The 17454-nt window shown below is 53.8% G+C and overlaps 6 protein-coding genes across 6 annotated transcripts; 3 read left to right on the forward strand and 3 right to left on the reverse strand.

Annotated features, from left to right (window-relative positions):
• Window positions 1-224: 224 nt before the first annotated feature.
• On the reverse strand, window positions 225-1108 carry RHO25_008323 (uncharacterized protein; the record flags this gene model as incomplete). Its single annotated transcript, XM_023600456.2, has 3 exons — window positions 225-542; window positions 619-996; window positions 1046-1108. The coding sequence occupies 3 exons, from the start codon at window positions 1106-1108 to the stop codon at window positions 225-227; spliced, it is 759 nt and encodes a 252-aa protein (XP_023449106.1).
• Window positions 1109-3031: 1923 nt separating this feature from the next.
• On the forward strand, window positions 3032-5658 carry RHO25_008324 (uncharacterized protein; the record flags this gene model as incomplete). Its single annotated transcript, XM_023600457.1, has 2 exons — window positions 3032-5311; window positions 5365-5658. The coding sequence occupies 2 exons, from the start codon at window positions 3032-3034 to the stop codon at window positions 5656-5658; spliced, it is 2574 nt and encodes an 857-aa protein (XP_023448933.1).
• Window positions 5659-5735: 77 nt separating this feature from the next.
• RHO25_008325 (uncharacterized protein) lies at window positions 5736-7264 on the reverse strand (the record flags this gene model as incomplete). Its single annotated transcript, XM_023600458.1, has 4 exons — window positions 5736-6045; window positions 6097-6404; window positions 6455-6636; window positions 6691-7264. 4 exons carry the CDS (start codon window positions 7262-7264, stop codon window positions 5736-5738), a joined length of 1374 nt encoding a protein of 457 aa, XP_023449634.1.
• A 442-nt stretch (window positions 7265-7706) lies between these two features.
• RHO25_008326 (uncharacterized protein) lies at window positions 7707-11143 on the reverse strand (the record flags this gene model as incomplete). Its single annotated transcript, XM_023600459.2, has 2 exons — window positions 7707-9489; window positions 9879-11143. The coding sequence occupies 2 exons, from the start codon at window positions 11141-11143 to the stop codon at window positions 7707-7709; spliced, it is 3048 nt and encodes a 1015-aa protein (XP_023448929.1).
• A 1005-nt stretch (window positions 11144-12148) lies between these two features.
• RHO25_008327 (uncharacterized protein) lies at window positions 12149-14412 on the forward strand (the record flags this gene model as incomplete). Its single annotated transcript, XM_023600460.2, has 4 exons — window positions 12149-12185; window positions 12242-12464; window positions 12544-12926; window positions 12974-14412. The coding sequence occupies 4 exons, from the start codon at window positions 12149-12151 to the stop codon at window positions 14410-14412; spliced, it is 2082 nt and encodes a 693-aa protein (XP_023449633.1).
• Window positions 14413-14921: 509 nt separating this feature from the next.
• RHO25_008328 (uncharacterized protein) lies at window positions 14922-17078 on the forward strand (the record flags this gene model as incomplete). The annotated part of the gene is made up of 1 exon (XM_023600461.2): window positions 14922-17078. The coding sequence occupies one exon, from the start codon at window positions 14922-14924 to the stop codon at window positions 17076-17078; it is 2157 nt and encodes a 718-aa protein (XP_023448930.1).
• Window positions 17079-17454: the final 376 nt, after the last annotated feature.

Here is a 17454-nt window from a genome sequence, read left to right on the forward strand (position 1 = left end):
GAAGTGTACGCTTGAAGAACGACATCTGGATGCATAGTATAGCACTTCCTGCGCCGACTAACTGAGATTCATCACGACCCCTATCTGCAGAGTGAAAGCCTGTCGGTATGATCTAAATGCAGACTGTAGCCCTGCGCCCACTGGCGCCAGCTCGTCATTTTCAATGCATGCTGGTTTCCGAAAGCCTGAAATGCGCGCACAAATATGATATGGCCCAACGTCCCTTAAAAGATGGAATTGACAATGTTGCCACCAATCGTGGCACCGGCTCCGAAAATGGCCGCATTGCCCAGCTTCTTTCCAAACTTCTTGCCCATTTCCTGTCCTTTGCCCGGCACCTTGCCCTCGCCGTTGCCCATTTGACTCGTTTCAAGAGGCATGTTGCCGTAGTTGTTGCCATAGTTGGGAGCCGGAGGTCCTCCAGGTGGCGCGCCCTTGTCGTCGACGACTTGAACGTAGCTGCGCGGGAAGATACCTTCCTGCCCAGTTCGCGTGTTCCGTCCCTTCCACCATTCGGCGTTCATGTATTCAGTTACTGTAATCTGTTTCGCAATCAAATATTAGCATGGGCCGCTATGTAGCTGCAGCAGTGAGCCGCATTCCTAGAATAACACTTACGTGGTCGTTCGGCTGCAGGGCCAAGTCGCCAGCATCCTCTGACTTGTAGACATATAACGCAGTAGCTTGTGCAAGAGGCGGGAAGTTCGCTGCTGGCGGAGGTGGAGGTACACTCTGTTGTTGGTATGGCGGGGGTTGTGGTGAAGGTGTGGGCTGGTAGAAGCCACTCTTTTCGTCGTGCGCGCCGTTTCCGTTCACATTCAGGTTGGCCATAGGTTCTGTAGGAGGAACTTGCTGTGCCCTAGCCGCCTCAACTGCTGATGGCAGCGCACCGACCGATATGGGAGCGTGTAGAGCTGTCTGTGAGGGGATTTTTTGAAGAAGGTCGTTCAGTGTCTGTGGGGAGATGATCGAAGCATCGCATAGGTATTCGAGTTCCTTCTCATCGTCAGTATCAATCGTATGGGCCAGGACGTTCGCTACGCACTGCTTTGATGGTCCTGATGGAGCGATTGACCATCGCGGTTTGCATTTCCTCCATGCCGCCCATTGTAGCTGTTTGTTTGAGGTGGTTCAGCGACGGCGCACGCGCAGCAGTAAGCGGACACCTTGCGAGCGAGTTGCAAGGAGGTGGTAGGTACGAAGTGACGGCTCTCAGGAACCCGAGAAGTTGAAGGCCTGCGGACCCGCGAACGGCTTGAGGCTGACGTCGCAAGTGGCTTGGCCCAGGTGAACCCTGCATGATCGTAGTCGCGTCGCGTATGGCTGCCGAATGCCGACTTCACAATAATAAACACCTCAGTCGCCCTCTTCCATATGCAATGTTCCGGCGCATTTTTGCACGAGCTCGACCGACGACTGATTGCCGCGCACGCAACGCGATGATTTCCAGACCTATGATGGCAGCAGCTGTCCGGTCCCGAGACTTGTCCTGGTGACAGACCTGCACGGAGCTCAGCCGCCGTGCAACACGACGCTTTTCGTGAATCCATCAGCAGTCGAAGCCCATAGCTCGATATTGCGGCTTGCACGCCTCGCACGCAGTCATGTGAAGGTAAGCATTGCGATGACCCGTGTATCTCTCGACCGGAAATCGCACTTGGCAAGGCACTGGTTCGCAGATCTCATCCTCTTCCCGCTCCCCTTCAGGCTCGACATCCACAGCCACAGCGGCCAGCGCGCCATCCGTGTCGGAGCTCCTTTCGCTTGAATCAACATCGTCGCAAGCTTTTCTCTCCGTTTTCGACTCGACTTCTGGCCCTCGAGACTCCAAGAATGCCCGGCAGGCATGACATGCATAACCGTGGAGATGCGGCAGGGAACGATTTTCCGCTCGCTCTTGTGGCCACCAGCCGCCACAGAAGTTTCCATGATCCCCCGGGGTGTGGTCTGCAAGCATAGGTATTGGTTCCCGATGATCTAGAAGTTGTAACGAATCATAGTGCCTTGCCTGGGGCAATCCCCAGCTATCACGGCTGTATGAAGCTTGCTCTTTTTTCTGAACTGATGCGAAAGTAGCACGGCGTGGTGCCGGGCTGTCAAGATAGCCGACGGCTGAGGGCGCGGCGTTGGTGCGTTCAAAGTTATCGGCGCATTTCGAATCCGATCGCACGTTAAGGTCCTCTGCGTTCGACATGATATGGATGGATTATTGATGCTAATTGCAATGAAGCACTCTGCAGGTAGACTACGGGCTTGGAGTGTTGAGTAGCCGGAGTGCTCGGACAGTCGATACAAGAGCGAGGGGGAAGGACGAAGTAGCGACTCTGCAAGCACGGCAGCTAAGGGTCTCGGTTTTGGTCGCTGCTTCTCGGTATCGGAGACAATTAAAGGTGGTGGCTCCCAAGAAAAAAAAAGCCTCTTTTGAGCCCCTGGGGGTGACTGACAACTCAATACTTGAGGACAGAATATGGGACAGACCAGTTCGTGGCCGCCGCGATGGGAACGTATCTTGCGCCCTGTCCTTCCGACGCATGCAGTGCTTCTGCAACATACTACTAACTATCGACAGACACTATTCCAATATATGTATATGAACCTGGCCATCATGAGCATCGTGAGCATCGGGCGAGGGATGAGACCATGCTCAAGATGTCGGCCTCAGGCAAGGAGAAGCTTCAATACACCTCACTCGGCCGCACAATATCCACGCCGCTGCTCAGGACCAAATACTGCAAGCGTCCTCGCACAACAATACGGAGAACTTCACGCGATACAGGCCAGTGCATTGCCCGTGGGGTAGGTATGGGCGAAGTTCAGCCGAGACCGGCTCAATCGACCAAAGTTTATAATCACGGATGCAGCCGCGTTGTGGCCGACTATATCAAAGTAGTGTCTTCCCCACTCTCGTTGTTTCTTTCTCGTCAGATTTTGTTAGATTCTCGATCAGTGGCCCAAGATGCGGCACCATTGCCAGCGGTCCGCGGCCTTGTGTCTACTGACGACATGCACAGTCGCGCAAAATCAGCAGAACATGTCCGCACGCCTGACAGACTATGTTGATCCTCTCATTGGAACCGCTGGCTCGACTCCAGGCTCTGCAATCGCAGGCGGCAACTCATTCCCAGGAGCTACACTCCCATGGGGCCTCGCGAAGCCTGGCATCGATACGTCGTACTTGGGCGTTCCAAACGGTACGGCCGTAGATTGCAACGCAGGATACTCTCCACTCGGCAACGTGACTGGAATATCTATGACACATGTTTCGGGTACTGGAGGCGTCCCCACTTATGGGCTGATTTCGCAGATGCCATTGTACGGAGACTTGAGCGACATCAATTTGGCAGACAATACCACGTATTGGCAAAACAGAAGCTTAGGGGACGAGACAGCCACCGTCGGTCATTTCAAAACAGTTTTGCTCAATGGAATCGAAGTAGACATTGCAAGTTCACGCCGGGCTGGTCTCATCAAGTACACCTTTCCAGCATCGATCGCCAGCAATGCTAGCATATCTGGATCTACTCCCGAAATTGGAAAAACAGCGACAACAGAAGATGCACATGTCCTCGTTGATTTGACACACGTTCTCCCAGGCTATGGAACGCAAGCCTACTCGCAGAGGTACACTCACGGCACGCTGCACACTCGCACAGGCAAGAATGGGCAGCCATCGTACTCCGGATCCGCGACTTATACTGGAGGTTGGAGCCAACCTCAATCACATACACTTTACTTCTGCGGAAACTTCAGTGCGATAAATCTGGTGCCCAGCGATGCATACGTGACGCAAAACAGCAGAGATCGTGTGCCAGGCGCTGGAACCATAAATTGGCCGTATAGTCCGTCAGAGCCACCTGCGTTCAAGAATCGCCCGATTCCAAGGTCTTTCACCGAGTTTGAGGCATTTGCTGGCAATGGCATGGGAATTGGCGCGCTCTTCAGCTGGACGCCTGCGGCCAATAATGCATCCGCAGGTAGAGAAATCCTGGCCAGAATCGGCATCTCCTATATTAGCCACGAACAGGCCTGTGTCAACTCTGCAAACGAACTTCCTGCGAATCTGAGCTTTACTGACGTTGTCGAGATATCTCGAGAGGAATGGGAGAAGAAGATCCTAAGCACGATTGAAGTTGTAGATGATGGCTCTACTAGCAGTAGCAACACTACGCTCAAACGGATGCTGTACACTGCACTGTACCAGACTGGCCTGATGCCCACTGACAAGACTGGCGAAAGTCCCGCTGGATACGATGGCATTCCATATTTCGACGACCACTACACTCTCTGGGATACGTACCGAAGTCTCACGCCACTATACCACTTACTCTACACTGAGACCTACTCTCGTGTTATCAAGGGTCTGATCTCTGTTTTCACGGTTGAGGGATGGCTCCCAGCTGGTCGCATTGCCAACTGGAACGGGCGAGTGCAAGGCGGTACTCATGCGGACATGGTGCTGGCTGACGCTTATGTCAAAAACGGTGGCGAGCTAGCTGACGACATCGACTGGCATGAGGCTTATCGAGCAGTTCTGAACGACGCTCTCGCAGAGCCAGTGCACAACGTAGACACCGCAACCTTCGACGGCGCAACAAAAGAAGGTCGCGGCGCTCTCGACGACTACCTCTCCCTCGGCTTCATCACCCGAAACCACACCCGCAGCATTTCCCGCGGAGTCGAATACTCCCAAAACGACTTCTCCATCTACAGCATGTCCAAAACCCTATCCAACTCCACAACCCAAACCTCCGACTTCCTCAACAAATCCTCCTGGTGGCAAAATCAATGGTCCCAATCCGCCAACACCACCCTCTACATCCCCTCCATCTCAAACTCCACCACCAACACCACTTTCACCGGCTTCCCAGCTCCCCGCAACAGCGACGGAACCTGGAATTTCACAGCCTACGACCCTCTCAACTGCGGCAGCTGCGGCTGGGCCGACGACATCTACGAAGCCAAACCCTGGGAAACAGCCTTCGGCGCCGCTCCCCACGACATGTCAACCATAATAAAACTCATGGGCGGTGAACAAAAGTTCATCCAGCGTCTTGATGCAAGTTTCATCCCCGGACTAGGCTCTTCTGTAGGAGCGAATAACGACGCAGGAACAGCGCTTTTCAATCCTGGAAATGAACCTTCGTTTTTGACACCATATCTGTATAATTATGTCTCTGGATATCAATGGAAGACTGTGCACAGGACAAGAGAGATCGTAGATCAGTACTATTCGGATGAAAGGAATGGATATCCAGGAAATATCGACGGAGGAGCGCTGCCGAGTTGGTTGATTTTCGATTTGATTGGATTGGTGAGCATAATTCCTCAACTTCCAAGCACGTTCGCGCTAATCTTGATAACTAGTTCCCCGTTGCAGCACAGCCCGTATACCTAATCGGCGCTCCTCGATTTTCATCACTTCGGATCAAACTCTTCACGGGCACGAAACGCGAGACAACGCTGAATATCACAGCGCCAGGCCTTTCTGATACGAACTTTTATCCTCAATCGATCACTTTCAACGGAAAGAATCACACTCGCAGCTGGTTGAGTCACGAAGAGCTCAGTCAAGGCGGCAATCTAGTCTTCAACGTGGGACCTGAGCCTAGCTCATGGGACATTGGCGAAAGACCGCCCTCATTATCTGGCTGGTCATAGTTCAAACAATATTCCTTCGCCACTATGGGCCCTAATTTACTCTACACCTGCTCCACGCTTATGTACAATGTCCTCAATCAACGCTGTACGAACCCAAACTGCTTCTTGCCCTGGTCAAAAATGGCATACATGCCCTTCAAGTGCGTACCACCATAAATCGAAAAGTTCATGTTTCCGCGCGACTGTATCCCACCGTATACCATTCCGCCACCAAGTTCTGCGTAGGCCAAGTCCGACTTATGCACCGAGAACTGCTGATCGCCAATTGCGAAGCTGAGATCGGGAAGTTTGGCATCTTTTGGAAAGATGAAACCGCCTTGGTCATTGTCGTAGCGGGAACCAGGCACTGCGGCGTAGATGTTCTTGCAGGTGGAGTCGTCGATGAGGCTCGGGTATGTCAGCTTGGATTCTAATTCTGTCAGGAGATCACTCCCCTACCTCAACGTTGTACCGGTGTCCATGATGGCTGTGTTGCCTGCAAGAGGTATGCTGCTTCCGTTGATGACCACTGAGGTTGACTTGACATTCCAGAAGCCATGCGAGTTGTCGATTGGTGTGTAGTAGATCGGCCGTCCCTTTACAAGATCGTTGTCGATGTAGCCAAAAGTGTAGCAATCCGGCTCGCTATCTTTAGTGCTGGTCAAATAGCAGGTGAAGAGCTCGCTGTCTTTGGGAATATCGGCTTGCATGATCATGTTCTCGACCGGAGTGTGCACTGGTTGCGGCTTGACAGTATTTATCGTTCCCTGTGCTCGTATTAATCCCAGCTTCTCCGTGATCGATGAGGAAGACTCACGAAAGCAAGTCCCAACAACCCATCCCCTTCACTCTGCTCAAAGCTCTGCGCCAAATTCTTCGCCAACTCAACATGCTGTCCCGTCACACATAATCCTCCAATCGACACATTGTCCGTCCCCACAGCACCATTCGCCGTCGACCCATCTCCATACTGAATCTGCCACGACATGCCACCCGCGTCTTTCTACGAACTACTCTTCGAGGGATCGAAAATTGCATGTCCTGTCTGCTGACCTTTTGTCTTCACATTGTCAGGTAGTAAAGTCGACCAGACCCAGAGGTCGGAAGATCCAGTGTCAAAATTGAGATTGAGACACTGGGCTGGAGTGCCAATGCTTACAGGTGCAAGGTACTCCGAATCGTTCTGTACATTCTCAGCGTCGAGATGACCTGTTTTGCCCGTGGAGTCCGGCTTCTTGACCATTCGAGTCACGACGCGTGGGTGACTGGTGGTTGCCGTTGTCTTGTTGCCATCGTCTTTTCTTGGCGTCAAAGCATCGACGAGCGTCTGACTGGCTGTCTCGAGGCCATCGACGACTGCATGGATGATGGTAAAAGGAGTAGGTAAAGTCGGCGTGATCTCGTACTTGCGGCATAGACTGGCTAAGTCACCGAGGCCTTTGGGTTTGAATCGAGGATTGCGGACTAATTGGACTTTGCGAAGGCCTTGCAGTGGCGCTGTCGCGTGCGATACTGCTTGCGTGACGTTTCGTTGGGCCGTGGGATGTGGATGCGGATGGAGATTTTGGTAGGTTGAGGGTAGGTTGTGCTTCTGCTGATAGACGGTTTTGATATCTTCAATCGTCATCGCGCGAGGCTCTTAGGTTGTCGAAATATAAGTATCTGCAATGCGTTTGTCCTGTCCACGGGTTGATAAGTGATTGCTCGGCTTTGCAAGTGCGAAGACAGCAACTTCTTCAAATGTGTGGAGTGCAAAGTAGGTACGGCCGACGTGCTGGGTAAGAGACAGTGGAAGGGAAGGAAAGTGCTAAAGCTGAACTCGACTGTTTCGAATTCATTGCTATTTAAGCTACAGCTATGTCAGCAGCTGTCCATATTTACATGCCACGCGCAATGCGTGTCGCGATCAGCCTTCTGGTGCACTCAAGGCACCAGTCTAAGCCGAGCGCTTGGAGAGTATCTCCCTGAAGTCAGGAAATGTTGCTGTGAATCATTGCCCATCCATGCGCCTACGCTAATCTCATCATCTTGCAAAAAGAAGAAGTCGCAATCCCATGACTGCACATAGCTTAGTCATGAATGTAACTGCATGCGTCCCCCTTCTGACATTTGCCCTCCTTGTAGAAGCGACAGACCTTGGTCTTGTAGTTGGGGTTCGTCGCCTGTGGATTTGCCGGCTGAGCAGCAAAGTTCTGCTGCTGCTGTGGCTGCTGGATCTGCGCCAAGATAGCAGCAAGATCGATCTGTCCCGGTGGAGCAGCAGGCTGCGGCGGAGGTGGTGGAGGGGGAGGTTGGAAGCCATTTGCGCCCATGAACGGTGGAGCAAAAGCCGGCATTCCAGATTGTGGTTGCTGATAACTCGTCGGCTGTGGAGCGAGTTGGCCTAGGGAAGCAAGAATAGCACCAACATCGATGGGCGCGGCAGCAGTAGGCTGCTGCTGTTGCGGCTGGCCACCCATGAAGTTTGGAAGTCCGAAGCCTGCGGGTGGTTGTGGAGGTTGCCCATACGCGGTTTGCTGGAAAAATGGCTGCTGACCACGTCGCGATGCGATCTCACGCGCACGAGCCATCCACTTGTCGTCAAGCGCACCAAACGCCCTAATCGGCTCGCCTTGGTCTCCGTTGTACGGGTTCTCGGGCTCCTTGGGGTTGGGTGGGATCTCGCTGCGGTCGCTGTAGAACTGCAAGAGGTTGTTATTCTCATACTGCTCGCGCTTGGCACGTTCGGTCGATTGCGGCTGCAGGGCGCCTCCGGCATAAGGAGCGTACGCCCGATCGCGCTCTCGCTTTTCGATCACGGTGAAGTCCACTTGGGATGGGGCTCGGAATTCGATGAGATTGGTACTCTCCTCAGCCTCGTCCTCGTCTTCGTCAAGATCCATAAGTTGGTGCTTCTGCTTGAGCATTCTGCCCTCTCCTGCGACATCAGACATGTCACGCATCTGGCTCGAGTTGTGATCAATTTCCTCGGCAGGATCATGAGTGAAGTAACGTATCTGCACGAGATCTTCTCCAGTCTTGAAGGAAACATGCAGCTTCCGCCGCTGTTCCTTGCGCAAACGCTTGGCGCGCTCTTCTGGTGTCTCTTCTGGTCGCTGCGGGGTGGCTTGCTTTACAGGTTTAACCTCTTCCTTCTTTGGCTTGGCCAGATTGGCCATGGTCTCTGCGAAAGAAAATGCTGGCTTCGGTGTCGGAGCAGCGGCGTTTGCCCCAGGTGGTTTGGCTCCTGTAGTCTTCGCATTCCTCTCTGCATTCGAGGTGCCAGGCTTCTTGGCCGACTGCAGGCTTGAGAAGAAGGTAGAGGGCTTTGCAACGACAGCTTTCTTCGTAGGAGCCGTCGTTGCCGTCGTGGCTTTGCCGGCTTCCGTCTTCTTGACAACACCATTACCAGTGATTCGTGCGGTGGTAGCTGCGCCATTGGTCTTTGCTGCACCAGTTGCGACCTTCTTCGCGGCTCCTCCATCAGTATTCGAAGCCGCGGCCGCCGAGCGTTTGACACCAGCCACCGGCTCTACCGTCGACTTCTTCGGCGGGCTGTCGGCTTTTGTGGTTGAAGTACGATCGCCAGCGGGCTTCTCATTCTTCTTGTTGGCCGCGGCCTCTTTGGAAGCAATCTCTGCATTCGCGAGAATCTTTTTCGCAAAGAATTGTGTCTTGGCATCTCCTTTCTTCTGTACTCGCGGCAGCACCTTTTCGAGATTGGTTTTCTCCAGCTTCTCTCGGGTGAGGGTGGAGCATGCAGCCATGAGCTCCAGAATGGCGCGAGATAGTGGTCCATTTTGATCTTCAGCAACGACTCGGTCGCGTAAGAACTGATAGAAAATGTAGACGAGTGGGAGTCCTTCGGCAAGTCTATGTGCGTTGATAGTCAGTCAATACTCTTATGGTGATGTGCAAACCCGAACCCCTCGTAACATGGTCACCCAAGCCCTTGTCAAAACATTGTTACGGGCATGGATTGTATCGCCATCATTTCGCACGAGGCAAGCTGTCTCCGATCTGCAGGAGATAGAACGGCATGCACTGCACATCATGCCAGCTTATATATATCGACTTCAGGCGCGCACGCTTGAAACACTGTCACGTTGATGGAGAATTCACGACGCGAAACTTGCACTCCCGTCATACAAAGTTGCCACGCAACCTTTCCACGATGCATTGTCATAAATGCACTCTCGCCGCTAATGCTTCCGCCGCCGCTCAAAGAACAAAAACACAAGCAAGGAAATGGAAGTACTCACAGTTCGATAATGGCGCGGTGTCCATATTTGAATGCAGCCCGGAAGGCTGTCTCCGCCATGTCGCGCTGGTCCTTGACTCGACTCTTGAGCAACGGGAGCTCGCCGGTCTTCTCCTGCTTCTCCGCCTCGGTAAGAGCAGCCGTGTCGGTCTTCCATCGGTCCCGTATGGTTTTGATGATTTCCCAGAATTCGGCCATGCACTTTCTTATCGTGGCACCATCGACTGATTTGCGCTTGTTGCGCCAAAGGGCCTTGATGACATCGTACTCTACGCCGCCTCTGGGGGAGTCGGGCCGCTTCGCCGGCAATGGTGAATCGACATCGTCATCTTCATCGGAGTAGTCGGACCCGTCGTCGGACGAAGATGAGTCGTCACTTGAAGATTGCTCGTACTTGATCTGCTCTCCGGAACTCCGAGATGCGGTAACAGTCTTGGACTTCTTGCCAATCTTAGCAAGTGCAGCAGGGTTGTTTGCCGCGAGTTTGCGTAGCTCATTCCGTGAGCGTCGATGTACGTATGCAGGGATGGCACTGCGTGTGACGTCCCATTCAATAGGTTCTTTTCCGATGCTAACAAATGCGCCATTGCTCATTCGCTCGGAGTTGGTCGCACGAGACAGCTCGTCGAAGTTGATGATCGAGAACATGCCAGCCGGAGCACTCTTCGGTATCGCACTAGCAAGCACTTTGTGATCAATTCGGCGAGCTGGTTGCTGAACAAGGGGCATTCTGTTCTGGTATGCGGCGTGAGCAGCTGAAGGCATGTAGTTGCCTTCATTCGGTCGCTGCTGGTGGTGGTTGAGAGCATGAGGAGCAATCGTGTTGGCGGCTTGTCCTGAAGAAACGAAGCCATTGTGGAAGGCCTGGCCATCATTTCCTTGGTTGAGATGTGGAGCAGCGAACTGTTGTTGTCGATATGGGTAGGCCTGTTGAGCTCCGATGTTGCCGAAATTGGACTGTGTGAAGGCTCCAGGGCTCTGGTTTATCGATCTTCCGTATGGCGAGGAGGTCCCATCGTAGGCAGACTGAGCAGCGAGAGGATTGTTCTGCTGCTGCCAGCTTGGCACTGCGGGCGGGTGCTGCGCACGTGATTGATCGACGGAATTGAAGTTGCTGGCGTTTAGGCCCCAGCTAGCATCGTTGTTGGGATTGGAAAACTCGTTGCCACTCTGGAAGATGTCATATGAATTGTACTGCTGTTGACTATCGGCGAACAGAGCGTTGTTGGCATATCCATCATTGCTGTTCGGCATGCGGGAATCCATCTTCAAGAGAGTGTGAGGGTGCACGGACCAGAAAGCGAAAAAGTGGAGCCTTCCTTTTTGGGCTCAGAGACACTTGCAAGATCCGAGTTGGGCCTGACTATTGCTGGCCGAGATGTCTCGCTGGCACGCCGCGGACCATGTGCTGCTGTCCTGACACGCGCACCGCGCGCAGCTGGGCGCGGAACGGAGTGTCCGCGTGCGTGTCTCTTTGTCTCTGTAGCGTCTGTGGTGATGATATGTCTGTGGATGTGACAGGCGCAGACTCAGCCGCGACGACCCCTGGCTGCCCACGCAAAGGTGGGCGGAGGGCGTGAGGATGAGGATGCACGGCGCGACTTAAAATGTCGGCGCCGGCCACAAGATATTTGGTGCAGAGAGTGCTTAGAATACTCCAGCCGTGACGAGCGCGGCGAGAAGTGCAAATTGCAGTCAGAAAGCGACAGACCAGCGCCTCACTGCGCGGACGTCGCAATTTGCTCAGAACGCAGACACGCTCTGCCGCCCGACACGCAAACCACGAGAACACGCCGGATTATGTGCCTTGTCAAGCTCGCATCACGTACTCAACAGGAGGGTGCAGAAAGGATACTAAGGAGCGGACGGGTGCTGTGGTGGTGGTGGAGGTGGTGGAGGTGGTGCTGTTGTTGTTGTTTGCAAGAGGTGGTGGTTGTTGTTGGTGGAGAGAGAAAGAAGCGGACGAGGAAAGGCGGCATTCAAAACCACGGCGCCCGTGCGTGCTTGCGTAATTCTGGTCACGCACCACTTTCCCTGAGCCGGCCCGACCACTCGTCCGGCCACCAGCGACCAGCGCCTCACATGCTTTGTGGGCGCGCGCCGCATCCACCGAGGAGCCAGGAAAGTTGCACGCATTCACCTTGATACCACCTGTACACTCCTGCTCCAGACAACCCTTTCGCAGTCATCCTGTGCGTGTCTCTGCAGTAAAGCATATCACCTCCATGCGCTGAAACCGGACGGGGCTGTGTCGAACAGCCACTTGCCAACATGTCCACGCAGCAATCGCTTCGAGATCGCCAAGTAGGTCCGTATGCACCCTTCGTCGCAGCACTCATAGACGACATTCCTGACGACGTGCAGCCTCGATCGAGCGCATTCTGAACCTCAATCACACCACCGAATCCTCCGACTCCACGCTCGACGGCGCCGCGTCCAACGGATTGCTCCCAAAGTCAACACCTATCCTGAACGCAGATGGCGAGCCTATATGGAAGGTGCTGGTATTTGACACGCTGGGAAGAGATGTGATCAGCAGTGTGTTGCGGGTTCCCGATCTCAGGAGCTGGGGAGTAACAATACATCTGTATGTCGACAGCGCAGTGCATGGCGTGTCGCAACGAGTGCTGAGAGTCCAGCAGCAATAGCTGACAGTTGCATGTCAGGAACATCAATGGCCAACGACATCCGATCCCAGATGTGCCGGTGCTCTACCTCGTACAGCCCACGGCAGAGAACATTCAACGCATCACGCAAGATCTCCAGAAGGGACTCTATTCGCCCGCCTACATCAACTTCCTTTCGTCGATACCACGGCCTCTGCTCGAGGATTTCGCCACACAGACAGCTGAGGCAGGGACGGCGGAATGCATCAGTCAGGTCTATGATCAATACTTGAACTTCATCGTCAGCGAGCCGAACCTTTTCAGCCTCGGCATGGGCAAAGAGACGTATTGGACAATGAACAGTGCTCAAACAAGCGATGAGGATATTGACAACAATGTCGATCGCATCGTCAGTGGTCTCTTCAGCGTTGCGGTGACGATGGGTAAGAGGTGCAAATACAAGCGAAGCATGCGAAGCTGACATCTGCAGGAACGATACCCATAATACGATGTCCCAAGGCTGGAGCCGCAGAAATGATCGCCGCGAAGCTGGATCGCAAGCTCAGAGATCACATTTTGAACGCCAAAGACAATCTGTTTTCAGGCAAAGCAGCCGCTGCGAGTGCCACCTCGTCCCGCCCGGTCCTCATCATCGTCGATCGGAACGTGGACCTCGTGCCCATGCTCTCGCACTCCTGGACATACCAGTCACTGATACACGACGTACTCAACATGCACCTCAATCGAATCACCGTTGAGGTTCCGGCCGACGAAAGCAATCCGGCTGGTGGCAGCACCAAGAAGTCTTATGACTTGACCGCCAATGACTTCTTCTGGAACAAGAACTCGGGCGCACCATTCCCACAAGTGGCGGAAGATATCGATGCGGAGCTCACGCGGTATAAAGAAGACTCGACTGAGATAACAAAGAAGACCGGCGCCAGCTCGATCGAAGATCTCCAGAACGATACAAGCGCTTCTGCGCAGCATCTCAAAGCGGCAATCACACTACTTCCCGAGCTCCGCGAGCGGAAAACGACACTGGACATGCACATGAATATCGCCACAGCGCTACTTCAAGGCATCAAGGACAGACAGCTCGACAACTACTACCAGCTGGAAGAGGACATCAAGAAGCAAACCAAGGCACAAATGCTCGAGCTGCTGAATGATCCTGATAAAGGGAAAGATCCTGCTGATAAGCTCCGTCTTTTCATTATATGGTTCCTGAGCACCGAAATTGAGCTATCACGCGCGGACATGGAGCAGTTTGAGGCGAGCTTAAAGAAAACAGGGGTGGACACACTACCATTGACATACATCAGGCGTGTCCGTGAGATAACAAGAATGACCATGATCTCATCAGCACCAACGCAACCAACACAACAATCTTCAGCATCCGCCGACCTCTTCCGCGGCTTCAGCTCGATATCGTCGCGCCTCACGGATCGTTTCAAAGACGCAGGTCTTGGAGCCAACTTCGACAATCTCATTTCTGGAGTCAAGAACTTCTTACCAGCAAACAAGGATCTCACGCTCACAAAGATCACGGAATCCCTCATGGACCCACAGAACGCATCGACGAGCGCCCTTCAGAAGACGGAAGGCTTCCTGTACTTTGATCCACGTTCTGCGAATGCCCGTGGAACAATGCCACCCAGTGCGAAGGACGCCCGCGCTGGAACTCAGGAAAAGCGCGGCATCGATCCTTCTTTCGGCCAGCGAAGGCAAGGGTTCAGCGAGGCTATCGTATTCACAGTGGGCGGTGGTAGCATGGACGAGTACGGCAACTTGCAAGACTGGGCGAAACGATCTGTTGGCACCGCAGGTGCTGTGAGCAGGAAGAAGGTGGTCTATGGCAGCACCGAACTGGTCAATGCCAGCAGTTTCTTGCAAGAGCTAAGCAAATTAGGTCGTGAGAGTTCGTAATATAGACAGATGAAAAGCGCAGCCACGCATATGTTCGGCCTGCCTGCTCAATTCACTACACATGCTCATCGTTGACACGTGAGCTCACGGGTAAATTGGGTTGTATCGACATGTACTTTGATCTTCGTCAAGACTGCAAGCCACCATCAGCTTACTTGCCGATCGCTAGGAGCGCAGTCCGTCGCTTCTTGGCAAATCCAGCATCCAGCATCTCGACTTTGCCCGGTTGCTCGTCTGCCTGCTCATCGTTTCCTCTTAGGAGCGTTCACTTATCACTACCTCACATCCTAGCGACGTGTTTGGCGGCAGGTGCGCATGCGGATGAGATGACCTGCTCGCGGCTTCTCATCACTGCGCGCTTTCCGACTTCCACCTAGTCAACCGCCGTTGCGGTTTTGCTCTGGATCGTCACCCAGATACCTTCAAACGCTTGCGCCGTCCCGCAGAGACCTGTTGCGACCTCACCTTAGCCGCTCCTTACGCTGCCGGAGTCGTGGCTAGCTTGCAGCATGGCCGCTGGACGTTCTCTCAAATCGCTTGTGAGTCGGCGGAGACGCGGGGACGAAGAGGGCGAGGACGATGAGGGGCCAGTCATGGTGGAGGACTCGCAAAGCGAGGGCTCGGTGTTGACCGACCTGGACGACGACGAGGCGGACGCGAGCAGCATGGCGCAATCGAGCGCGGTGGAGGGAGGGGCGGACCCGGCGCAAGGCGAGGTTGTCAAGGCAGCAGCGGAGAAAAAGGCAAGGAAGCGGCCTGCAAAGAAACAGAGCAAAGAGACGGGCTCTGCTGTGGACGATTCGCAGCCTCAAGCACAGCCTGCGTTCAAGCCGGCAGCAGATACGGAAGCAATGCTGAACGGGCCGGAAGTTGGTGGTCAGACTGGTCAAGAGGTCGTGGACTTTGAGAGCGCTGGTCGCAACGGAAATGTCAGTACGGACAACGCGGTTTCGACGCCAGTCATTGTATCCACGGACAGGAGAACAGATTCGCCAGCTAATCGGCAAAGAAGAGAGCATGAGGAGTACAAGAAAAGACGTGACGCGGACCCATCATTCATACCGAATCGCGGCAACTTCTTCATGCACGACACGAGAGCCAGTTTTGGGCAAAGCAACCTGCCATTTCGAGGGGCGTGGGCAGGTAGAGGCCGTGGAAGAGGCTCAAGCAACGCACCAGGACCTTTTCCGCCAGCCAACAACGCAATCCAGCAAGAGAAGGTGGCCGAAGGCCCATGGAAGCACGATCTGCACGATACTATCAACGAAGAGCCAAACATGACGAAGCAAAGCGAAATCTCGAGTGATCAAGCAGAGTCCGCGCGCATTTTCCCGAAAGCTGGCACATATCAAAGCAGCCACAAAGGGCCACATGCCAAAATCTCGTTCTCAAGCACTACCTTGGTTGGCAAAGTTCAGATTCGTGTGTACCTCCCAAATATGAAAGCCCCAATCACCTTTTCCGAGGTGCCATGGAAGCATTATACACGCCTACCGGATCATCGACCACCACTTCGCCGTGATAAACCCGTGCGCATCTCGATACCGGAGCACGTGCAGCGCTACATCTTCCCATCATCGGAGCGGTCGTTCATTTTCATACCACGTCAAATGAGACCGAACCAACGTGGCTATGGTGGGGACAGATACCAGCGCAGTATTGGTGGCGTTGGCTACTCCAGCAGGAGGACCAGCATGTACGGTGGAAGCGTCTATGCTGGTAGTATTGCCCCCAGTCGACGGTCTTCCTTTGCCAGTGTTGCGCGAGAGAATGCTTTCTCTCCTGTGGGCTCGTATGTGGGCATGCCACCGACTCGACCGGTGGTCAGACTTCCCCATGGCTCGCAGTCACACTTCTCGGCTGCAAGCACGCCAATGGGTCCTCTTTCCGGTCACCACACCCCTACTGGCGTCCACATGCATACGTTTCCTCCGCCAGCTCAGCCACAATTCCAAGGAACTCCTACGACGACGGTGCACCAACCTAGACCACAAAAGGCCATTTCAGTCACTGGAATCGAATCGCCTGCCATGCTCTCACAAGCTAATGGCCCATCAGAGCAGCAGCCTTTTGCCAATCAGCTGCCTGCGCACATGCATGAGCCGCCGCCATTGCCCCCGCCCTACTTTTCGCCGCGACAGCAATTCTCCTATCCGCCGCAGCACTCGCGCACTCCACTTTCTGGCATTCCGGAACAAGCTATGCATGCTCCTCCTTTTCAACCCATGATGCCCTATGCGCCGGCACCGTACTATGCACCATATCCTCCTCAACAACAAGGCTATTACTACCCACCTGGGCCCAATGGATTCAACTCTATGCCAATGTACATGCCGCCGCAACAAAATTACGCGATGTCGCCTCCTTCGGCCCCACCGCATCCGCCCGAGCAATCCACACCTCAGCAGCAACCCGCGCAGCTACCGGCGAGCGAACAACAATCATCTGGAATGGTGGCTCACGAGAGCAATGGTATGGTATTCTATATGCCAGCGTCTGAGGCACCTAGCCAAACTCAAGGCGAGAGCTACCAACCTGCGGAAAGCTTTGTCCCATCGTACGCAATGCCGGGCCTGCCACCTCCTACTCCTGCGCCCGAGTCGACATATTACTACCCTCCTCAAATGCCTATGCCGAACTACTATCCACCTCAAGCTCAGCAATAGTGAGGCGACTTGCGTAGGAAAGACTGTTCACAGCGATGGATCGGCTGCAGCCTTGATGACCTCCTGATTGAGAACACTCTGTTTTGGTCCCTTTTCTTATTGATATTCTGTGTTTTGTCGGCCTATCAGGCGCTGTTTGGGAAACTAGCAAGCATGGCGTTTTGTGTGTCGGTATGGCCGGCGTTGAAATAAGGAAAACGATGGATGGTTTTTTGGTAGTCTAGTTGGAGATATCAAGCTCTTGTCTGCGAAATGGAAAGCTTTTCATGTTTTATTTCGCTGCGATTGTCGATCGGAAGGATACATGAGTGACTGCTATGAATGTAGCGTGGACGGAACTGTGGTGCGGAAATGAGAGATGGTCATTGATATAGCT

This window comes from Cercospora beticola, chromosome 5, assembly GCF_033473495.1.
Source record: "Cercospora beticola chromosome 5, complete sequence".
Taxonomy (NCBI): domain Eukaryota; kingdom Fungi; phylum Ascomycota; class Dothideomycetes; order Mycosphaerellales; family Mycosphaerellaceae; genus Cercospora; species Cercospora beticola.